Source organism: Magnolia sinica, chromosome 18 (assembly GCF_029962835.1).
Source record: "Magnolia sinica isolate HGM2019 chromosome 18, MsV1, whole genome shotgun sequence".
In the NCBI taxonomy this organism is placed as follows: Eukaryota; Viridiplantae; Streptophyta; class Magnoliopsida; order Magnoliales; family Magnoliaceae; genus Magnolia; species Magnolia sinica.
Genome location: NC_080590.1, coordinates 54,807,244 through 54,828,601, shown reverse-complemented (window position 1 = coordinate 54,828,601; position 21,358 = coordinate 54,807,244). Strand labels below are relative to the sequence as shown.

At 40.2% G+C, this 21,358-nt stretch overlaps 1 protein-coding gene across 2 annotated transcripts in view; it reads left to right on the top strand.

Annotated features, from left to right (window-relative positions):
• LOC131232673 (rhomboid-like protein 15) overlaps positions 1–16,200 on the top strand; it is a 31,470-nt gene extending 15,270 nt beyond the window's left edge. Inside the window, exons 2-13 of one of the 2 annotated variants that reach the window (XM_058229073.1) lie at positions 2,103–2,268; positions 4,053–4,356; positions 4,650–4,682; positions 4,809–4,900; positions 5,024–5,097; positions 5,641–5,735; positions 5,810–5,882; positions 7,936–8,114; positions 9,602–9,656; positions 9,752–9,808; positions 15,642–15,716; positions 15,801–16,200. In XM_058229073.1, coding sequence (XP_058085056.1) covers positions 2,103–2,268; positions 4,053–4,356; positions 4,650–4,682; positions 4,809–4,900; positions 5,024–5,097; positions 5,641–5,735; positions 5,810–5,882; positions 7,936–8,114; positions 9,602–9,656; positions 9,752–9,808; positions 15,642–15,716; positions 15,801–15,806 — 1,209 coding nt within the window. In that variant the 3' untranslated portion in view covers positions 15,807–16,200. Of the gene's footprint in view, positions 1–2,102; positions 2,269–4,052; positions 4,357–4,649; positions 4,683–4,808; positions 4,901–5,023; positions 5,098–5,640; positions 5,736–5,809; positions 5,883–7,935; positions 8,115–9,601; positions 9,657–9,751; positions 9,809–15,641; positions 15,729–15,800 lie in introns of those variants that run through there. The other variant, XM_058229072.1, reaches the window with a different exon arrangement.
• Positions 16,201–21,358: the final 5,158 nt, after the last annotated feature.

Below are 21,358 nucleotides of genomic sequence, written 5' to 3'. Positions count from 1 at the left end.
AGCACACAATCTTTCGCAGAGAAATCGTCGACAATTGGAAAGGAAATAAAAGACTATGGTCTTGATATCGCCCATGCTACGATAACAATAATATTGCGATATTATGTATATTGTTGTCAACAATTTGAATACTACATACAACCATGCGCCCATTAAAAAAGAATTTGAAATTGATTTTTTTTTTTTTTAATAAACAGATTTTGGTGATATCGATACGTTGGTGATATTATCGAAATATCACCGATACAAGCGACACCTGGAATTTACATAGTTAAAAATATTGGCGATACATCGTCCACACTTGGAATTTCTAATACTACCAGTGTTATCGATATCGCCGAGCTGGAGATACGGATTATTAGGGATACTCCGAACAATGATTGCAGAAGGTATGTTTTAATCCATTCATAATGCGTTTAAACTTGCTGAAACCTGACATTCCGTTGTGGGAAGGTCCTAGGGATTAATGTATTCAATCTGAATGTTTGAAAACTTAATTCCATTGCATTTTAACTTAAAAATCCAACATGAACATCTGCAATGTTAATCCCTCCTAAATGGCTAAAATTCAAGGTTGTCTCTTCATGCAAGTAGTGACCTAACATGTCAACATACAATGACACATACAAACAGTGTGAAAAGTATACTTAGGGTGTCTAGATGCAGCAAAAGTTCTCTCTCGGATAGTTTATCTTGGATAGTCTTTCCTGCATAGGATGTCTCGTATGTTGCTTGTCAAACACCTTAGATAGGGAAGGATTATGTGCGACGTGTGGCACATGTGTACATTGGCACATGTGGGCTGATTGAAGATTGGTGTTGGCTTGTGGGTGCTTGAAGATAAACAATAACAGATGTGGCACATGTTCATACTGGCACATTGTTACATATGGTGCATGTGGAGTGGTGAAGGTTGAATGCGGCACATGTGTAGTAGTTGTAATGCAGGGGCATTTTCACATCAGGCTTGAGTAGGGTAGCTTGTGGGATGCAGGTGCATACTCGGGGTGGGCGGCCTGTGTGAGGCAGGTAGAGCAGTTGTAATGCGGGGGCATTTTCACACTAAGCTTGAGTGGGGTAGCCTGTGGGATGCAGGGGCACACTCGGGGGTGGGCGGCCTATGTGAGGTGGAACCCATGTGGAGTAGTTGTAATGCATAGGCATTTTTGCATCAGGCTCGAGTGGGGTAGCTTGTGGGATGCAAGTGCACACTTGGGGTGGGCGGCCTGTGTGAGGCGGGTAGAGTAGTTGTAATGCAGGGGCATTTTCACACTAGGCTTGAGTGGGATAGCCTGTGGGATGCAGGGGCACACTCGGGGGTGGGCGGCCCGTGTGAGGCGGAACTCATGTGATGTGGGACCCACGGGGGGTTCGATCGATGACCTAACCCATGGGAAGTGGGGCCTGGGCTATGAGATAAAAGGATTGATTCACCATGCTCTATCAGTTTGAGCTTTTAGAGCAAGTGGTTGGTTGTCCTGCGTCAAGTTGAATGTTTATGGTGGCACATGTGGTATATTCAGCACCTATGATGCATGCATACAAGATATGTTATCCCAACTTCTTTCAGGGATGGACCATCCTCACTTTGGGAATAGGCTATCCTTGCTTCTCCTGGCAATCATGTAAATAAGGGTGTTAACAAACTAGGGATAAAGCTCCCAACGGCTAGTTGTGCTGTATAGGCTATATGGTATAGAACTTTTGCTGCATCCAAGTGGGCCACTGGTGTCCATGTTCTTTTTTCCTCATAAGTAATGAAAAATGCAGTGCAATCATATCATGATAGACTTAAAAGTGTATATAACATACAAGGACACACATAGTATGAAAAGTACAGTGTCTTTTTGTTTCCTTCTCCTCATAAATGAATTCTGAATAATGCAACCACGTGATGAATATACAGATCCAATAAATAAATCTCAATACACTATGATCATGAATAAGATGAATGATTTCATAGTAGCATGAAATGTAGTGAACTTTGCACAATGTTGAGAAGTACTATATATAACTTTTCTGATCTCTTTGTTCTGGTGGGTTATATAGTTGACTTGGAAGTTGGAACTAAACTTTCTTTTGTGCTCCTTTATGGAACATAGGCAGGATTGCCTACGAGGTTGAGCCAATGGTGGGGTGGGGTTCCATTCATTACTTCTGGAGTGGTTATTGTTTGCGGGATCATTTATTTGGTGTGTTTGTTGGTTGGATATGACTCATTCCTTGAGATATGCTTCTTGCCTTCCGCAGTTATTTCACGGTTCCAAGGTATGCTCGGGTTTCAACTTTAATCTCTGGTTTTATGCACAGTTTGTTCTGTTTCCATTTTCAATGCCATACTTTGTCTCCCTGACCATGACACAGGATTTATTTGCGAGTTCTCAGATTTCCACCACAACTTGTATCTATTGAGTAGTTACTAATAGGGTTGGGATAGGTTGGTTGACTATATATTAGGCCTTGCATCCTAAAATTATCTATTCCGCTGCTACTACTTTATCGAGGAATTTATTTATTTATTCCACTGACTTTGACGTGGGAATTCATGAATATGACACGATGTTGGATGTCATATGAAGCTTTTTGTTTCGCATACAGGCATGAAAAAGATGCAAACGTTATAGAGCATTGATTGTTTCAACATGTTCCTCGTAATGCTGCTTTCTTTTTATTTACCTATTATCAATGTTATCTTATTGATATTGAAAAAATTATACTTGTTTTTGGTATAGGATTTTGCCATGGTTCTGAAGATTTGTTTTCAGCTCATTTTTATATTACAAGATATTGCTTTCTTGTTGGGTTGGCTCTGAGTCCAGACGACTATTATATTTCAAAATGAGGAAGTAGTTGCAACTGAATTTCTTTTTCTTTTAATTAGGAACTTTAGAAGAAGCTAGAAATATAACAGCTCTGCCAAATAATTGAGTTATAAATTATCAATTCAGTTTCTCTTTCGTATTTTCATCAGTTTTTTGGTGCGTGTCTTTGAGGCATTGAACAATGTCGAAATGACAAAAATGGTCACATTTGAAGGTCCATTGTCCATTGAGTTAACTTTCAAACAAGCCCAAAACCATGTAATTCGGATGCCGTTTGAACGATTTATGACCAATTTACAGAAGGCCTAATTGTTTGTGACCAGATTGAAGGGCATTCTGGTCCTTATGAGGTGGCTTTCAAATGAGCCCAAGACCATGTAATTCTGATGCAGTTTGAGTGAGATGTGGCCAATTTACAAAAGGCCTAAATGGTTGTGACAGGATTCAATGGCATTTTGGTCTGTTTCTATTATATTTGGGTTTTTCTGTAATTGTTAAAAGTCTTAAAAAGGCAACCTTGCTTACAACAGCCCATTATGTTATTTTTGAATAAATGAAATCAGCTTTGGAGTTTTTTTTTTTTTTCTTGCATAATAGCATGTGTTGCTTCCCTTTGGGCATTTTTTGCCTATGGTAGAAGGGAGAGGGGTGATTGATCACTAGTTTCGACTAGTTTAGTCTTGGTTTCATCCGTTATGGTTATTTTAGAGCACTTTTGGATATAGATTTGAAGAAAAATGTCATCCAGATTGGCCTGTCATTTACCCATTTGCATTAAAAGGCAAACCAAAAACTAGTCATTGAAAAGAAGATGTGAGGGAAGTTCACTATAAAAAGGCACCACATGCCACTCTAATATGTTGGTAAGATCCTTCTAGGAAAACTGGATAAAAGGCAAATAATGGCTAGACATTTGAGGCTCCTATAATGAAGGTAGACTGTACATTTCAGTGTTGGGGTTCCCATGGAGGGATTTTATTTTTATTTTTATTTTTATTTTTTCACTACTGTATTTACTGTGTTGAACTGTACCATTATACAAAGCAAATTCTTAGCTATCATCAATTTTCAAAATCCTACTTCCTACTTCTTTTGAATGCATTCCTTGTCTAATAGTTTGTCAGAAGTATATTCTAATTTTAATCATTGCCTATCCTTTCCGTTATTTTCTTCGTATTTTTAATGTATCCTTCTTTTAAGCTCTCACCTTTTCCTTTTTGTTCCCATCAGTTTACAGGATTTATACATCCATTCTTTTTCATGGTTCGCTGCTACATGTTCTGTTCAATATGATGGCACTGGTTCCATTAGGTTCTGAGTTGGAGAGAATCACGGGATCTATCCGCTTGTTGCATCTGACTCTTTTGTTGGCTACAAGCAATGCCATTTTTCACCTTCTTATTGCATTAGTGGCGGCACATAATCCCTTACGCCCTTACCCGCATTTCATGAATGAGTGTGGCATTGGATTCTCAGGGATCTTATTTTCTATGATTGTCATAGAGACAAGTCTGAGTGGAATTCAATCTAGAAGGTGAGTCATGTTCTTTATAGAAGCTAAAAAAATTTCTATGTAATGCAGTTACTCTTTTCACTATTCACGAGGTATGTTGTCTCATGAAAACTGCTAGCTCTTTTAGGCATATAAAGACACTAAAAGACGTATTGGTTGGTGTATTGGGCCTGAGCCTCATAGCCTTGAGGAGCACAGCTCTCCATTTCAATCCTTAGGTTTTTAGTTCAGATCCCCATTACCCGAGAATGAGTAATGCTTATTTAATTTTCAATCTCCCATATTCTAATGATGTGTTTCTTCTTTTGTTACAGTGTGTTTGGACTCTTTAGTGTGCCCGCAAAATGGTATATCATATATGCATTAGTACTCTTGTTGAAACGAATATGAGCTTATTTGTTCCTCGTATCATTTTCATCTTTGTTTGGCTAACTATTGTTTGCAAGATCTTGACTTGAATATGTATATTTCAGGTATGCATGGATCTTATTGATAGTGTTCCAGCTTCTGATGACCAATGTTTCATTACTTGGACACTTGTGTGGCATATTGTCTGGGTTTGCATGTCTGCTCTTCCACCTTCATTTTGTTCATGTTCTTTTCTAATTATTGGTTCTCCTTTCTTTCTATCGCACATTATATTTGAAAAATACATGAAACACTAACGAGGCGGTATTTCAATTATCAGACACCAATGGATTCTTCAACTACCTATTACCTGGATCATCCTTCTATTCTTCCATGGAGAGCTCCTCCATGCTTGTATGTTTTCATCACAATCGGACTCTGAAAATTAAACCCTCTTTGCTCAATTGCATGAAAAGCTTTGCTAGGCACAAATCACCTCTCGATGCATGTGCCAGGCTGGCACACTTGTCAGACAGCTGTGCCCTGGGTGGAGCCCACCGTTTAGATAGCCTGGCCTAAAAATAGGCTGGTCAATTCATTAGCTGGTCCCATTGTTTGGATGCCTGACCAGAAAATCAGGTGGCCAGCTCATTGCAGGACACATTTACAAAGTCGGTTTTGAAAAAAAAATGATGACAGTGATCTGCATTCAATGTATGCATGTTCCCAGCTTGATGAGTTGGATATCCAGATTTTGGGGCAGGTCATCTCCACAGGGAAATTACCACATGTCAGGGTGTGTATGCTTGATGTAACTCACAAACTCTGACATAAATTTGCATTTAAGTGCATGATATATGTTCGAGTACTTGAACTAATTTATGTACAAATGCAGTTCACCTGCCTAATTTTCAGAGTCTTAGTCAATACGAATGGTTGAATGTGGGGTTTTTGCAGTCGGCTTGTGTCCGGCGTCCTGGATATATTTTGTGCACTGGAGGGACTCCATATGGTCTTCTGCCTACACGTTCAAGTGCAAGTCCAACATCCAGGTAACATGCGTTCCTTTGAATTCTTTATGCCCATCAAGAGAAGACTTAATCTGGGGTCACCTTCACCTTTTTAGTGGCTTGGTTTCTGGAAATATATGGAGGAACCTTACTTCATGGATGCCACAGCGGGAAACAATGGCTGATCAGGTATTGCACTTATGTTGTCTTTATAAGAAGTATGTGTAGAAAGTGAAACCTTTCTTCATAAAAAGTCTTTTTTTGGGTGGGCGGGCAGGTGTGCATGTGTTCGCATTGGTGTATGGGTGTGTGTATGCATGTGGGTGTGTGGGTGGTTCTGTGTTTGCGCATTTGTGTCTGCATGCATGTGTGTGCGCATGTGCGTGCGGAAGTGATAACATCAGTTGCTTGGGAATGTTGATCCTAGTTCTCTATGCACAGGTTATTTAACTCTTTTTCTTTTTGAATATTAAGCTGTGTTTTGTGCATCGAGAGCTGTTGCTTAGATTTCACCAACTTATGAATTCATTGTTTTCTAACTTAATTATTTTTTTGAAGGATAAGAATTTATTAAAAAAAGGACAAAGAAGATAACATCCAGAAAAACAGAAAAAAAGGCAGCCCATTTCAAATAAAAAATGAGACCCCGAGAAGCAAAGCAAAAAGGAAAAGAACAACAAGCAAGGACTTGTGTCCGATCCATAATCAACTAGCTGCTCCTCATTTTACCAAGCTTAGCAAGACCATCTGCATCTCATTTGCTTCTCTTGGGATGAGGGCAAACCTGACATCACAACCATTACATTAATCCACTGCTTCTTCAAGAAAATCAGCAACTCGCTGACGATGGATTGTGGCACAGTTTTGGCTGCAGTCACTTGGCCTCGATATTTGAACACTTGAAAAAACTTGTTTCGACTCCGTCTAGTTGACTTGATTAGATTTAACCAAGAATCAAAAATAAATAAATAAATAAATAAATGAAGTTTTGGTCACAAATAGGTCAATGCTTGGTCTACTCGGTCTACTCGACGTATTCAAAACTCCAAAAAACTTGATAAAACATGACAAAACTCACTCGCCAAGAATATACAGTATTTACAGTTTTAAATGTTAGATATTTCCAACTCCTGACGCTCAAGACTTAAAAAATTCGACTGAGTTACTTGACTCAACTTGGTCCAACAAACTTCCGAGTTGAGTCAACATTCAAGTTTTAGAACTGTGCTTGATTGTGAAGAAAAAGTCAAATCTTATTATGTGGAAACTGAGGGTAAAGTGGCTGATATCATGACCAGACAAGTGACTAGGGATTGAGATAATCTCGCACTAATGAGTCAAGTATGTTTTAGAATGCATGGATGGACGGATGGATAGACAAACCCTTCCATGGTGGGCCATGGGCCTAAAAATCAGGCAAATCCATGACTTTGGTGGGCCCAACCATAGACAACAGTTGAAAGTGGAGGCCTGCCCATTGAAACCTTCTTGATTGTATATAGGGCCCACTGAGATGTGGTTTAGACATCTAACCCATCCATTGTGTGTCCCACTTGGATGAGGAGTCACACCAAATTTCGGCCCATTCCAAAACTCAGGTGGGCCCCACCAAGTGGTTTTAGATGTTTTAGGCATGATTTTAGCTTGTGTGGCCAACTTGAGTTCTGGATATGGCTGATTTTTTTGCACATCCCATAACCTAAAGGGGACATACCAAAATGCCCAGTGTGGATGTCCAACGCATCAAAGGTTGGAAGTTATTGGCTGGGTAGACTTGAGAGACCCCCCCTCTCTCCACACACACAAACTATGAGGTTGACCTGTGTGAGCCCTACTGTGATGCTTATTAGACATCCACACTCTGCATTTGGTGGATCTCCTCTAGGTTATGGGATTTCCCAAAAATCAGTTGTATCCAGAGCTCAAGTGGGCCACACAATTTGAAAACATGTGAAACCATGCCTAAAACATCAAAAAGCACTTGTTGCGGCCCACTTGAGTTTTGGATATGGCTGAAACTTGGCGTGACCCTTCATCCAACTGGGATACACACAATGGATGGGCTGGATTTCTAAACCACATCTTAGTGGGCCCTATAAATGATCATGAAGGTTTCAATGTGTGGATATCCACTCTCAAATGTTGCCTATGGTGTGGCCCCACCAAAGGCTTCCCCCCCGCTTCCCAGTGTTTAATACGATATAACTCATCATATCCTGATTATCTTATTAATGATTTGCAGTCATCACAAGATAGCAGATTTCCTGGAAGGGGAAGAACCCTTGGTGCTGCCCGAAATCAAGCAGCTCCTCCTTTTAATTCTGACTCAAGCCTACAGGCTAGACTCTTAGATAACACAACAATTGATCATCCTTCAGCAACAGCCACACTGAGTACAGGACAACACATGTCAGATGGAAGGTAATATTATTGGCCTGTCAAGAGTAATTTCGAGTGGTGTGTGAAAGCTTGATCAGTTATGTAAAGAAATCTGCCAAGTGCACCCAACTAGATCAAGACTTGGGTTTAAGGAAGATGCCTCCATTTCTCTAAAGCCTGAAAAACTCATTTGAGTTCTTGGAACCTGAATAACAATGCTTTTTCAAACTTGAAAAAGCTGGCCAAGTTTTGCATTTTTTAACATTGCTTTTGAGTTTATCCTTTGGCTCGTTCGTGTGTTGTAAGTATTGTTAATAGTATCTTATGATTTATGAATTGCATCTCATGGTTCAAAGTGAATCTCATGGGAGACCAAGAATCCCATTCTCCAAAAAGCCTAATTGAATCTAGCAATTTATGTTAAATCTTATGATTTATGATTTGAGTATCAAAGTTTAGCTTAAAATCTCATGATTCAATCAAGACACAACAATCATGGTTTTGGGATGAACCAAGACATGTGCCTCCCTATACGTTTTCTTTTCTTTTTTTTCAAAAGTTAATTTGGGCATTGTAAGCCAAGTTACATCTGACACACTTCCATTAAGCACTTTCAAGAGGGGGTTTTTGTTATGTATCTTTTCAAGATATGCCATACATGGATGAGTCCTATGGTTATGTTTATAATGGAGATTGACACCATTGACAATTTAAATATTTGTCCCTTTCATTTGTGTCGGGATTTAAACTTGGAAATCAAACTTGAAAGTTGGAGGTCTAAAGATGTGTTAAACTTTGTTCCCCCTATACTATGATCGATATTGTGTTGTGCTATCATATTGATATTTTGTACGTATCTTGATGTATTGTTATAGAACATAGAAGCTTTTGATCATATACCACTTTTATATTTTTCTACTGTTAGTTTTTTTTTTTTCTAAATAAAAATCATAAAAATCCTTCTTGCAATTTACAATTTAGACTTGCAATCTCAGTCTCCTTACTCTTTCATGATTGGAGATGTCTGAATAGCTTGTCTGGAGTAGTGTCCAGCTCATCAGAAAATTTATAGTTCGCACATGCACATGAGTTCGTATTAGTGGGGGAGCTGGTGGGAATGGTTCTGGGTTCCAAAATGTCGATCTGATGGCTCCCACTGTGGATAGAGGTTCCTGGAAGTTTCCAAATTGAAAGATCCTAATATATATATATATATATATCCTTTTTTTCCCTTCAAATGTGGCGATTGTCATATTTTCTATTTACTGTCTATTTGTAGGCCATTATATCAAAGCCTTTTGATCTTCCAATCATAATGATTTCCAAGGAATGATGGATCCAAAGTGGCACCCATCAGACCAATAGTTTACATCACTGAACCATGGGCCTTGCCTACAGAATCCTGTGCATCAACAAACTATGAGCAGGGTCCTCCAATCCCCCTTCTCTGATTCAGTTGATGGATGTTAGGAATGTCATGTTGTATTTGATAGATGGTGATCTGTCCTACATTCTTTGTAATATTTCAGGCATTCAACTGTAGGTGATGCAACAGCTGTTGCAGAAGTAGCCACACGAACTCAGGTTCCTCCATTTTGTATGGAATTAAAGTGCCTTTGTTTTCTTTTGATTCACTTGATCGTCAAAAGTATCTTTTGCACTCTTGTCACTTGATGCAGGCTTTGGGTAGCTTTGATGAGGTGATCCAGAAACTTGTAACAATGGGTTTTGAAAAGGTACTTCACAACAGCACTATTTTCTCTTTTATCCATGCTTCTTTCAAACACTTTGCATTATATGCTGGTCTAAATCTTACATTCAGATAGAACAACCATTTCAGACAAGTAGTTTCAACTCGGAACTCTGCCTGTTCTGTGCAAGTGTAACAGGTATTTGGTGACAACAAATGGGGAAGTATAGGGTCCTGCTTATTTGCAAATGTCTGGTCTGCTAATGAGTAGGAGTAAATTCACGTGGGACCATGGTTTGATGATTCAAACAGTTGAGTTGATGACCCCCACTGTGGATGGAGATGCCTCATAAATCTCCTAGATCAGAATATCATAACTTATCGATATTTGGCCCTTTTCCATTGAATATGGACTGTTGCTTTTTTATCCTCTTAACCATTTATTTCTAGGCCCCATTATCAAAGGATTGGGATCTTCCAATCTAGAAGGTTTAGGGGAATCCCCAATCCATGGTGTTGTCCATATCAACGGTTTTAGATCATTGAATCATGAGCCCATATGAACTTACCCTTCTTGTCAAGAGACAATTTCTGTGTGAGCACCGAGCAGGACCATAATTTTCTTTTTGAATGGAAGATATATATATATATATATATATAGGCACCAAAAAAAGGGGAAAAGTTACAATTTCATCAAACCCTTGAAAGCAATGCTATCTGCCACCTTATTGGCTTCTTTGGAAGCCACAAGGTAAAAAGCACCCAAGCGGGCAACAAGAGATGATTCCCTGATAAAAGAGGCAAGCCTTCAAGGCCCCACCCTATTTCCTTAGATCCGGTAAAAGACAGTCGATTTTTAACTTTGATGATTAGCTTCCTAGAGAAGGATAGTCAACCTAGTGCATACTGCTCTTACCATGGACAACTTTGTCAATAAATACTCTCCCTCTCCGGGTCCGTAAAATGCCCACAAAATTTGCCTTTTCTTGTCTAGTAACCTAATATAGATCTTGGATATGTTAGAGATACCCCTAGGGCAACCTTGGAAGTTGAGCTTAAAGAAGCCTGCTTGAGGAGGCTCCCAAACCACCCAAGCTGATACCAGATCTTTCCTTTCCTCAATCATCACCGCCTTCCAGCCTTGCGGAATGTCCCCATTGGGAGTTATTGAACCTTGGAGTTTCAAGGTCCCAATCAATTATCATGGAAAATATTCTGCTTTTGGTCAAGTATACTAGTGCCTACTCGTTATCCAAGATCCTACAGTTTTCAATTTCTGAAGCCCCCACAAGATTGCAAAGGACATCAACTCCATCCTCCCTTGAAAAGGACCTAGCAGCCATTACCTCCCTGACTGACTCACACACATTCATGGCCCAATTCATTAGAAACAACCCGAGTGGTCTTGTAATGTTCCAGTCACCCATGCAATGGAGGAAAGAATGGCCCATCGATACCTTATCCTCCACCCGTCATGGTTTGGACGAACAGGCTTCGGTTGTGGGTTTGCTCCCCACAGACACGAGTTCAAGTCTCCTCCCCATGGATTACCTGATGCACGTGGTTGGTGGGTGATTGCATGCATCCGCAGGGAATAGTCTTGCCTTGAAGGGGTGGGGACACTCTATCGTAAAAAAATAAGATAAATAAAATCGATACCTTATCCTCCCAACATTAGATGCACCTATTAGGATTTAGGAAAATAAGTTCGCCTCTTTTTCAAATTGTTGAGAGTAAGGTTTTTATTAGTGAAAGGTTCCTATGAAGCATGATGCTCCAAATTGTAGAATCACCATAAATTTGTATCACTTCTCCACTTTGGCATCTCTATTTGTCGATAAGAGAAACAATGTCCTAAAGACTAAGAGCAAGGGAGATCATTTCGCCAAACATCTTTGCAAAATCTCATCATATCACCTTTGCCAACGAGATACCATGTTCCTTATAGAACAGTCCTCCTGCTCTCATTGCAATATCCCATTCTGCATGAACGCCATTATACCAATTTGCTAGTATCTCTCAAAACTTTTGACCATTCTTTCTGTGCAGGAACTGGGAACCACCCCCCATTTGATTCACCCTACTTTCTAAGAATAACCTCCCTTTAAAGGGATGGCGGCTCCTCCTTGCACTGCTTCTACCACTTAAGCAAGCTCATTTTCTTTTTACTATTCTCATGATCCGCATGATTCATCTCTTCGGTTTCCTAATTCATGAGATGAAATTTGTGATCATTACCACTGTCTCCCAGTAGGAAATTGCATTAAATCCTCTTCATTTTCCTTGTCACTGCTACCAACATGCCAAGTAAGGACATGAGTATGCCAGATTGGTTTGAAAGCTCCGAAGTAGTCGATGGAAACAAGAGTTAGATCAAAAGAATCATAATAAAAGTCAAAATTCACAAAAAAAAAAGAAAAAAAGAAAAAAAGAAAAAAAGAAAAAAAGTGAAGAAAAAAAACCTAAAAGAAGCCAAAACATTGAATAAAGAAATATAGTTTCAGCTTTAAGTCAAAGTAGTGGGATACTATTTGGATTTGTTGACAACAGAAGAGTGGAATAGGCCAAGTCTTGATAATCTCTACTTTGATCAAATCTCAGGGGAGGTGGCAGACTGGTTTGAGTGCCCTAATGAGGAGGTTAAAGTGGTGGTATTGGAGTTGGGTAAGTGTCTGGCCCAGAAGGCTTCCAATTGCCCTTCCAAAGTCTCCTGGGAAGAGGGAAAGGGTGATCTTTTTAACTTTGTTACTGAATGTTATGATAGGGGATTTTATCCAAAGATTTGGGAGCCTCTTTCACTGCAATGGTCCCAAAGAAAGAAGGGCGTGAAAGATTTTAGACCAATCAGTCTAATTGAAGGTCCCTAAATTTTTTGGCAAACAATCTTACTTCTGGACTAAGAAAATGATAGTAAGTGTGATGTGAAGCTTCCAAGGGGCTTTTCTGCACAGGAGACAAATACCCCCGATGCATCCATTCTCGATACAGGGCATCATTCTAAGAATTATATGCAAATTGGATTTGGAAAAGGTTTACAATCATGTTGATTGGGATTTCTTGAATTATATATTGTGGCGTCTGTCTTTTGGTGTTTAGATGAAGTGGATGTAGATGCTTGTGGGCTCAGCATTTTATTATCATGCTCAATCTGTCCCTGAAAGGACTCTGCACTAGGGGGACTCATTATCTCCCTTCCTGTTTGTAGTCATTGGTGATGCATTAATTAGGATAATGGCTAAAGCAAATGAGGACTGATTAGCTAATGGTTCCACTGTGGTAACTTCAAATTTCCACTTTTCCACCTCCAGTTTGCAGACAGCATGACCCTATTTCACAATGCGAATGTTCAGAAGGTGGAAAATATGAGGAAGGTTGTAGGATGTTTTGAAGTAGTATCAGGCCTACAGATCAAACTTTTGAAAAGTGAGATTTCACAAATTTTCTCAAGGGATGAGGGCATGGCCTCTCTATCATATAGATTCAGTTGCAAGGCAGGCAAATCCAGTCATCATTTCTTGGTCTAATGTATTGGAAAGCCTCCAAAACATCTGTTGGATACAGTCTTGATTGAGTTGAGAGAGCTATCTGGCTGGAAGCGAAGGCACCTGTTGATTAGGGTGACATAACTACATTAAAATCGGCCTTGGCAATATGTCAATTTATTTTGCCTCTATTCTAGAGCCCATCTAGTGTGATTTAAAGGTTGGAATGAATCTAAATGGATTTCCTTTGGGAAAGCATAAGTTCCGTCTTGTTGGATGGGGGAAAGTTTGCAAGTTGAAACAGCTAGGTGGGGCGGGTATAAAATCACTCAAGTTCACGGATGTTGCATTGCTAAGGAAATGGCCCTGGAGGTTCTGGACTGAGGAAGATAGTTTGTGGAGACAAGTAATATCCGTCACATATGAAAGCTGTATACTAAGCCCTCATCTCAATATTGAGCTTCAGGGCTTTAGAGCAACCTTACTGATGATGAAATTGAGGAATTTGTTCGAATGTGCATCCCATCATTGGTGGAATGGAATGGATGGTGCTGGACTTTAGAAAGAGGAGGGAAGTTTGCAGTGTTGTTTTCTCATTGATTTAGGGCGATTCCAGTAGGCAAGCAGCTATTTGGAATTTATCCGGACCCTCCCAGGGTCACTTCTTTCTGTTGGCTAGTTGGAAGGACAAAGCCTTCACCATTGATCATCTCATCAACATGAATGTGATCATTCCTAGTGTATCTCATATCTTCAGAATGAAGAGTTGGTTATTCATCTCTTGCTGTATTATGGGTATTTAAACGATATCTATTTGGGATTAATTTGGGGATGCCTAGGTGGGTCCAATAATTCTTCGAGGCATGGAATGGGATTTGTTGGATACTTCCAAGTCATCTTTTGTCATATGGTGCCTTGCAATGCTTGCGGGTTTATGGTCCATTTGGAAGGAGTGCAACAACAGGGTCTTTTGCAACAGGTCACAGCAAGGGAGGTCACCGTCCAAAGGACTAGCGAGTGGTTAACTGGGGTTTGGGAGTTGAAAAGTTTTCATGGTTGGATTAAGGAGCAGATTAACGAGGGTTGGTTAAGGGGTCTCTGCGTCATGGTTTCTATTTCAGCCTTTTCCTTGCTTTTCTTTTAATAAATTACCGTTGATGTAAAGAAAAAGGGCTGGTAGGCGATGAAATGTCAGGTGAATGGCTGGTTGTCATACTGCCGGCAAAAAAAAAATGAAGAAGGCAACACCAAAGAGCTGGGTAAAGGCTATGATGACGATGATGATCAAAGGCAAAGTCAGACTGGTACCCTTTTTATATACTTGGGGCTGAGAATCATATACTTCCTCATCTATATTTAGATAAAACAAAGGACTAAATTTGACCTTCGTAGAAGGGCAATGGTGCTGCTGAATGTGTCTCCTTTGCCTCAACGATGCGGAGTTGGTGGACCATTTGTTTATGCACTGCTCCTTTGCCAGGGAAGTCTGGTCTGGTATTCTGCTCCCTTTTAATGTCTCCCAAGTAATGCCAAGCTCAACGAAGAGCCTTTTCCACTCTTGGCATGTCGGCAGAGGCAGGTTTATGGCATATCCATATGGAGGGTCATCTTGCTTGTTGTTCTTTGGTCTATTTGGGATGAAAGAAACAATCACTGCTTCTATAACAAAAGCCGTTCTGCTGTTGGGGTCCTCAGCCGAGACGTCTTGCATTTCAGAGATTGGGTGCCCTGAGGGCTGTTTTTGTATTTTCTTTTTTCCTTTTTGTTTCTGCTTTGTTTCTTCTTTTGGCCTTTCAACTTTTAATAATATGCGTCATCTTATAAAAGAAAAGAAGAAGAAGAAAAATGCACAGAGAAGAGGTAGTAAAGAAAAGAGGATAATACTAGAGAAATCTGCATTCTATGTTGAATTTTGAGGAATAAGAAGGGAATAACTGATGATCTTAAGATTGATGTTTTACAAATTGTCAAGGGAGAGTTTTGGATGTGTTTAGGAGGGCAAAAGGGCAGGTTGAGGAATGGGCTGTGGCTATAAATCTCTATAGCCGACGCCCTATTTCTTGGCAGTTGTTGTAATCTTTCGTTTTGTTTTTGTTTCTTTTAGCTTCGGCCCTTTTTATGAGATTATCATTGTTAAAAAAAAATAAAAATGATAATCTTAAAAAACAAAATGGTGAAACTATAAACAACTAGTTTTCAAATTTAAAATTCATACTTGATCTTATATCTATGGAAGCGAATGAGTTTCTCATGCCAATGGTGTCTGGAGATGAGTTTTTCATGTACACAATCAAGGTTTTTGAGCATACCTAATCTAACTTTCAAACATTGGAACTGAATTCAGCCCTCCTTTGTGACACCCACAACTGACAACATGTCTCTCACCTTCTATTGCAGACCCAGGCAGAAGTTGCTCTTGCTGCTGCTGATGGAGATCCGAACGTTGCCGTAGAAATCCTTATGAGCCAGCAGGCACGCATTTAGGCACTCACTCTTGTCCAAGGATTCAAATGCTTAAACTAATTATATGTCATTGTTGTTGTCTGATACAAGCAGGGGTAGAATTGTAACCAGAACTGTCGGTGCTATTTTTCAAGATAACACATCACTGGAACTTCATCTAAATGCTGGAAGTTTCTACAGAGTTACAATTGGCCCCAGTCATCAGATATCTCAGGGTGAGGTTCTACTTGTGGGTTTTGTTACTATATTGTCGATAGTGATACTAACAGAGGAAAAGCAAAAAACAAAGGGTTCTACAGAAAATGATTGATCTTTGAAGAACTAACTTGTGCAATAGCAACTGATGTACTGTGTTGACTTATACAAACCATTAAATATGATATAGGTTTTCATTGTTATGTTGAACAATTGGACAGATTGAAACTTTTTACCATTTGATGATCTTTCCAATTGTCTAGGGACAGGAAATCCTCACTTCATAGCTCTTGTTGTATTTATTTGTTATTGGTTTTCTTTTTTTCTTTTTTTTTTTTCTTTTTCTTTTTTATAAAAAAAAGATCACAGAAAGTATTCTCATATGTCCTTACTAGGAATGTTATGTAGAAGCACCCTGAAAATTGAATCGCAAAATAGGCGGGGTTTAGAATCATAGACTCAAGATGTTAACTGCAGGATTTTAAAAATTTTCCTAACATTAGGGAACTTTATGTGTACACAGCTTGCAGCAAGAGTTTGGTTGCCAGCCAATTTCCCACCATTAAATAACCGTAGTATGGTTGGCGGTAATCCAGCAAGAAGATAGAAGCATAAATTCTATAAAGCACATTTTGATGTGTTGAAATTTCCTCCTGCCACTGTTTAATGGTGCAAGCTATGGGAGTCCACGACGATACAAACTTCTTGATTGGCTATCAAAGAAAATAAAATTAAAAATTATGAGGTGGACATGACTGTGTCAACCATATGTTTAATGGCAAATCGGAATTCTTCATTTGGCAAGTACAGTACAGTTATGTCCTACTTAATAGAAATTTCATCTCATTGTCAGATAGGTGCCATCGGATCACTGGCTTGTAAATAGGCCACTGTAATAAGATGCTGTCGACAGTTCCATCAACAGTAGTCAGATGGGCAGGATCATCCAATAGGGGAGCTTTTGGAGCATGGCTATCGGAGATGAATGGTAGGGATCATTGAAGAGTGAGCTCCACCTTTGTAACTGCAAGGTCATAAAAAGAAGCCATCCATCTTACTTAGGAAGCATTGTTAGGAACTAGAAACTGTAGGGCCAAAGATTGTCCATTATCATAAATGGGTCTGTTCTCAGTTCAGCCTAAAGCATAGGTCGGACCCCTACCATGAGTCATAGGTCTTGACATGAACTATGGGCATATATTACAGGTCCAAGCCAAATCCAACTATTGGGCCATACCTCAAACTCAACAAGCTGAGGCAGCAGAAATGGCTGAGTTTGGGTCAGAGTTAGTCCAACCCTGACCCATTTACAAAATGGCCAAATAATTGTGACCTGAATCTGACCCACGATTCATTACCTTGTGGCCTGACCTGAATAATTTAATTATAATTGGCTTGCTTGGGCTTGATGAAGCTGTGACCTAACCCAGCAAAACCACAATTGGGCTTAATAGTCGAATGTGGAGCTAAAGATATGCCCGGCAGCCTGATGACTAGTGAATGCATACAAATATACATTTCGTGTATGTATCTATACTTTTATCTATTAATTTATTGTTTCAGCTTTTGGGCCAACGGATTGGAATGGGTCATCTGCCCAAAGCTCATTTATAAGCTATATGGTAGTTCATTACTGAAACAGGTTACTATATACACCCCACCTCAGGTTGATAAGCTGATAGAGTTTGAACGGATGGATGGATAACCACACCCGATCCTAAACCCTAACCCTATAAGGCTAAACCCTAGGAAACCTAATCCTAAACCCTAAACTCGGCCCATCCAACCCAGTCAACCTGGCTAGCCTAATCCTAAACCCTAGGAACCCAAAACCTTAGAGCCTTAATTCAACTCAGCGAGTTAACTCATCTGGTCAACCTACCCAAACCTATAACCCAATCAACTCACATAGTCAAGCCTAAAACCAAGCCCAAACCCAAGCCCAATTGAAAAAATGGCTGAAACCTCAAAGTAACAACCCTCACAGCAGAGCCTCCACACATTTGGAGGATGCTACCCGCCAAAACAAGGAGTCCAAGTGGGAATCGATGGCAGTCAAGTTGCTGCCGGTCATGTAACACTCCCTCTCTTTCGGGCGACATCCCTCAAGCATGTGGGTTACTCCTTTATCGAATCTTAAGTGTGCGGTTGAAGTACATTTACCCGATGCCCATCTCTTTACCCAAAAATACACTTTTACCATCTCATCCAACCCATGAGATGATGCAATGTAGCAATTTCTAATCCCAGTCATTCAAACACATTTTAACTCAGGATCACCAGGAATTACCAGAAAACCAGGGTCGAAGACTATAAATAGCCTCATCCCCTTCTCATTTAAAAGACACAAATCCTTTCCATCATTAAGGATCCACTCGCATCCCTTAGCCTTAGCCATTCCTCTACCAAGGAGAGTGAGAGTGAGAGAAAGAGAGCCCAGCCTTGGTCTAGCTTAGACTAGTCAGAGTCCTAGCCTCTTGAGCCACCCAAGTTCAAATCTGAACCACTCAATCGAGCCTTATGACACTATCGTTCATCCATCGTTCAAGCCTTTATCAATTTCATCAAACTACCACATTAGCATTGTGCAACATTCATTTCTTTCTCAACCCTATATTCATATAATTAGCATTATGATGTATTTTCATCGTTTTCATGCATTTGATTGGCAAGCGTATGCTCTATGGCATGTCGATATAATCGGATCTTGCCCATCCGAAACCTTAGCCAGTTAGCTGTCATTTTAGCATATTCATTGCATTCCACATTGTCCATTGTATTTGATTGGTGAGCGTATGCTTTGAGACTTACCGATATAATTGCAACAGGTCCACCAGAAACCTTGGCCGATTAGCCATCATTTTATCATAAGCATCCATACAATGTTAAGCATCCCATACATATACCCTGCACTTGATCATTTCGAACGTATGCTCTGCGGCTTGCCAATATAGTCGAATTCTATCCATTAGAAATTCAGATCAATCAATCACTAGTCTTATTGCATCACATTACATTTTCTGCACGTGAGAACAATTCTTATTCTTCAAAAATCAGTCAGATCTTATGAAGTAAACGCTGTACATTTGTACGGGCAGAGTGAGTGCCTAACACCTTCTTTCTCTGTAACCGCAGTCCTTTACTCGGAATCTCTAGAACGTAAACTCACGAGTCATCTTTGAGTTCTCAATCTTAAGCGTTTCTAAGAGCTCTAACTGACTGTAGAATCGTAATAATTGGTTACTGGCGGCTCTGGTTAAATATAGCACTTTTACCCTCTTTAATGAAAGTCCTCGAGCGAGGTAACCAAGTGGAAAGAAAAGAGTAGATCTCCCATACCCTCGGGGAATCCGCCCTCTAGCATCCACAGAATGACAACTTTGCTGGGGACAAACTAGCCACACTAATTGCGACCCGACTTGAAAATTAAGATCTTACGAATTCCTAAAGAATACTAGTTCTCACACATTTGCATTTGCATCAACATTCATACTAAAAGAACATAAAAATTTATGCCTTTACAAGTCAGCAGTCCTAAAAAAAATCTCCCTCATCGCAGCATAATCCGAACTAAATCCTGAACAGCTATGGCTTGCCACAAAGAAGTAGTTCTCCCTTCCTCCACTCCCGATATATAGGAAGACATTCCCCCACAACTGCATCCAACAGGATTAGTGCTAGTCTCTTGCATGAAAGAGGTGACCCAGAATATAAAGATCATGCAAGAAATGCTTCGACAGCTCACACCAGCGCAAGTTTCAATAGTTAACACTTAGGTTGGCACAACACAACAACTGCAATAATCAAGGTTCGCGCAGGACTTCCGATATCCTCCGAATGGAGACATCCAGCTAGCACAACCATCTAACTCAGTGCATTTCTTCAAATATCCTCCCACTAACGAGAGTCAGTTCCATCATTCCAAACCCTGGACTCCCAATCAATTCCCAAATTATCTCCCTTATAGGAATTCCAGTCAATTTTAACAATCTCCTGCAACTAGGATTTCTTTGCAGCTTCCTTTTCTAGTCCCAGTTCAACAAACTCCCTATAACGGGAGCAACTACTAGGCCCAACCTCCAAGTAGGAATCATAGAGGTGTCAACAAGGTCAACTATTATGAGAAGGATACAAGGTAGGTTTGGCAAGGGGTTAAACTTCTTCCATCTAGTCCCTCTGAAATCGAGCAACTCCGAGAGCAACTACGAGAGATGGAGAGAAAACTGCAGAAGTAGCGTGGGGTAGATCTCTCATCCATCAAATTCAGAGACCTCTATCCCTTCCTTGATGCAAAGGTACCTCCAGACTTTGAGGTACCAAAATTTTAAAAATATGATGGTACAAAATGTCTTGTAGACCGCCCAAGGGCATTTCGTGGGGAGCTTAATGTCGTGGCAGGCAATGACAGAGCATTGATCCGTCTATTTCAGAAGTCCCTAAAAGGCAATGCATTAGATTGGTACACGTCACTGAACTACCATCGAATCAAAACTTGGGAACAACTTTTTCAAACATTCATTAATCGTTTCGAGTACAACCTTAATGTAGCGCCCCAAAGAGCGGATCTTGTTACCTTAAGGCAAATGAATGATGAGTCATTGTTTGCTCACGTTGGACAGTGCGAGCCATGACCGCTAGAATGAAGACACCCATCAACAACGAGGAGTAAATTTTCATGATCGTCCACTCAGCGAACCCGAGTATCTTTAGATACCTTGTCTCGCATTCATATGCCAACTTCACTCAACTCATCCACGTTAGGGAACAAGTCGAAGCTGGAATAAGGGCTGAGATGATCTTCCCTTGGTGGCCTCATCAGGCCTCTTCGGTATAACCAATAGTGGAGGGATGGCCTATTAAATGCAAGAATGGTAAAAGAAGTGTTCATGTCCCCCATCCAATGGAAGAAGACGATCTTGTCGCCTCTATCGAAGATGCACAATTTGCCCCTTAGCAGGGACAACATCAATGACAACAATAACAGCCAAGATGGAACCTGTAGTACCCCGATCATGAGAGGCAAATGGACATGGTCCAGGAGCCTAGGCAATTCGCACCGATAGACCGAACTTACAGTGAAATGCTAACCAAGTTAGTCCAAGGGAAACTTCTTACCCCATTGTCGCCTAAGCCACCACCAAATCATTTACCACCAACATATCCTAAAAATGAGTACTGCGCATACCATCAAACCAAGGGTCATACAACGGATCGTTGTTTCACCTTAAAACACGTGGTCCAAAACTTGATCGATCAAGGAAGAATTTCAATTAAGACCTTTAATGTGTCGGTGAACAACGTACTCCAGAATCCCCAGCCACAACATCAAGCGTGTCCCAGTACATTGGGCACCGTACCATCGATATCATCAGGGTAGAACCTCCTTTCCATCTAGTCCAATTTGTCCATACCATTGACTCTCGTTCGGAGTTTGAACCCCTCATCCTACAAGGGGC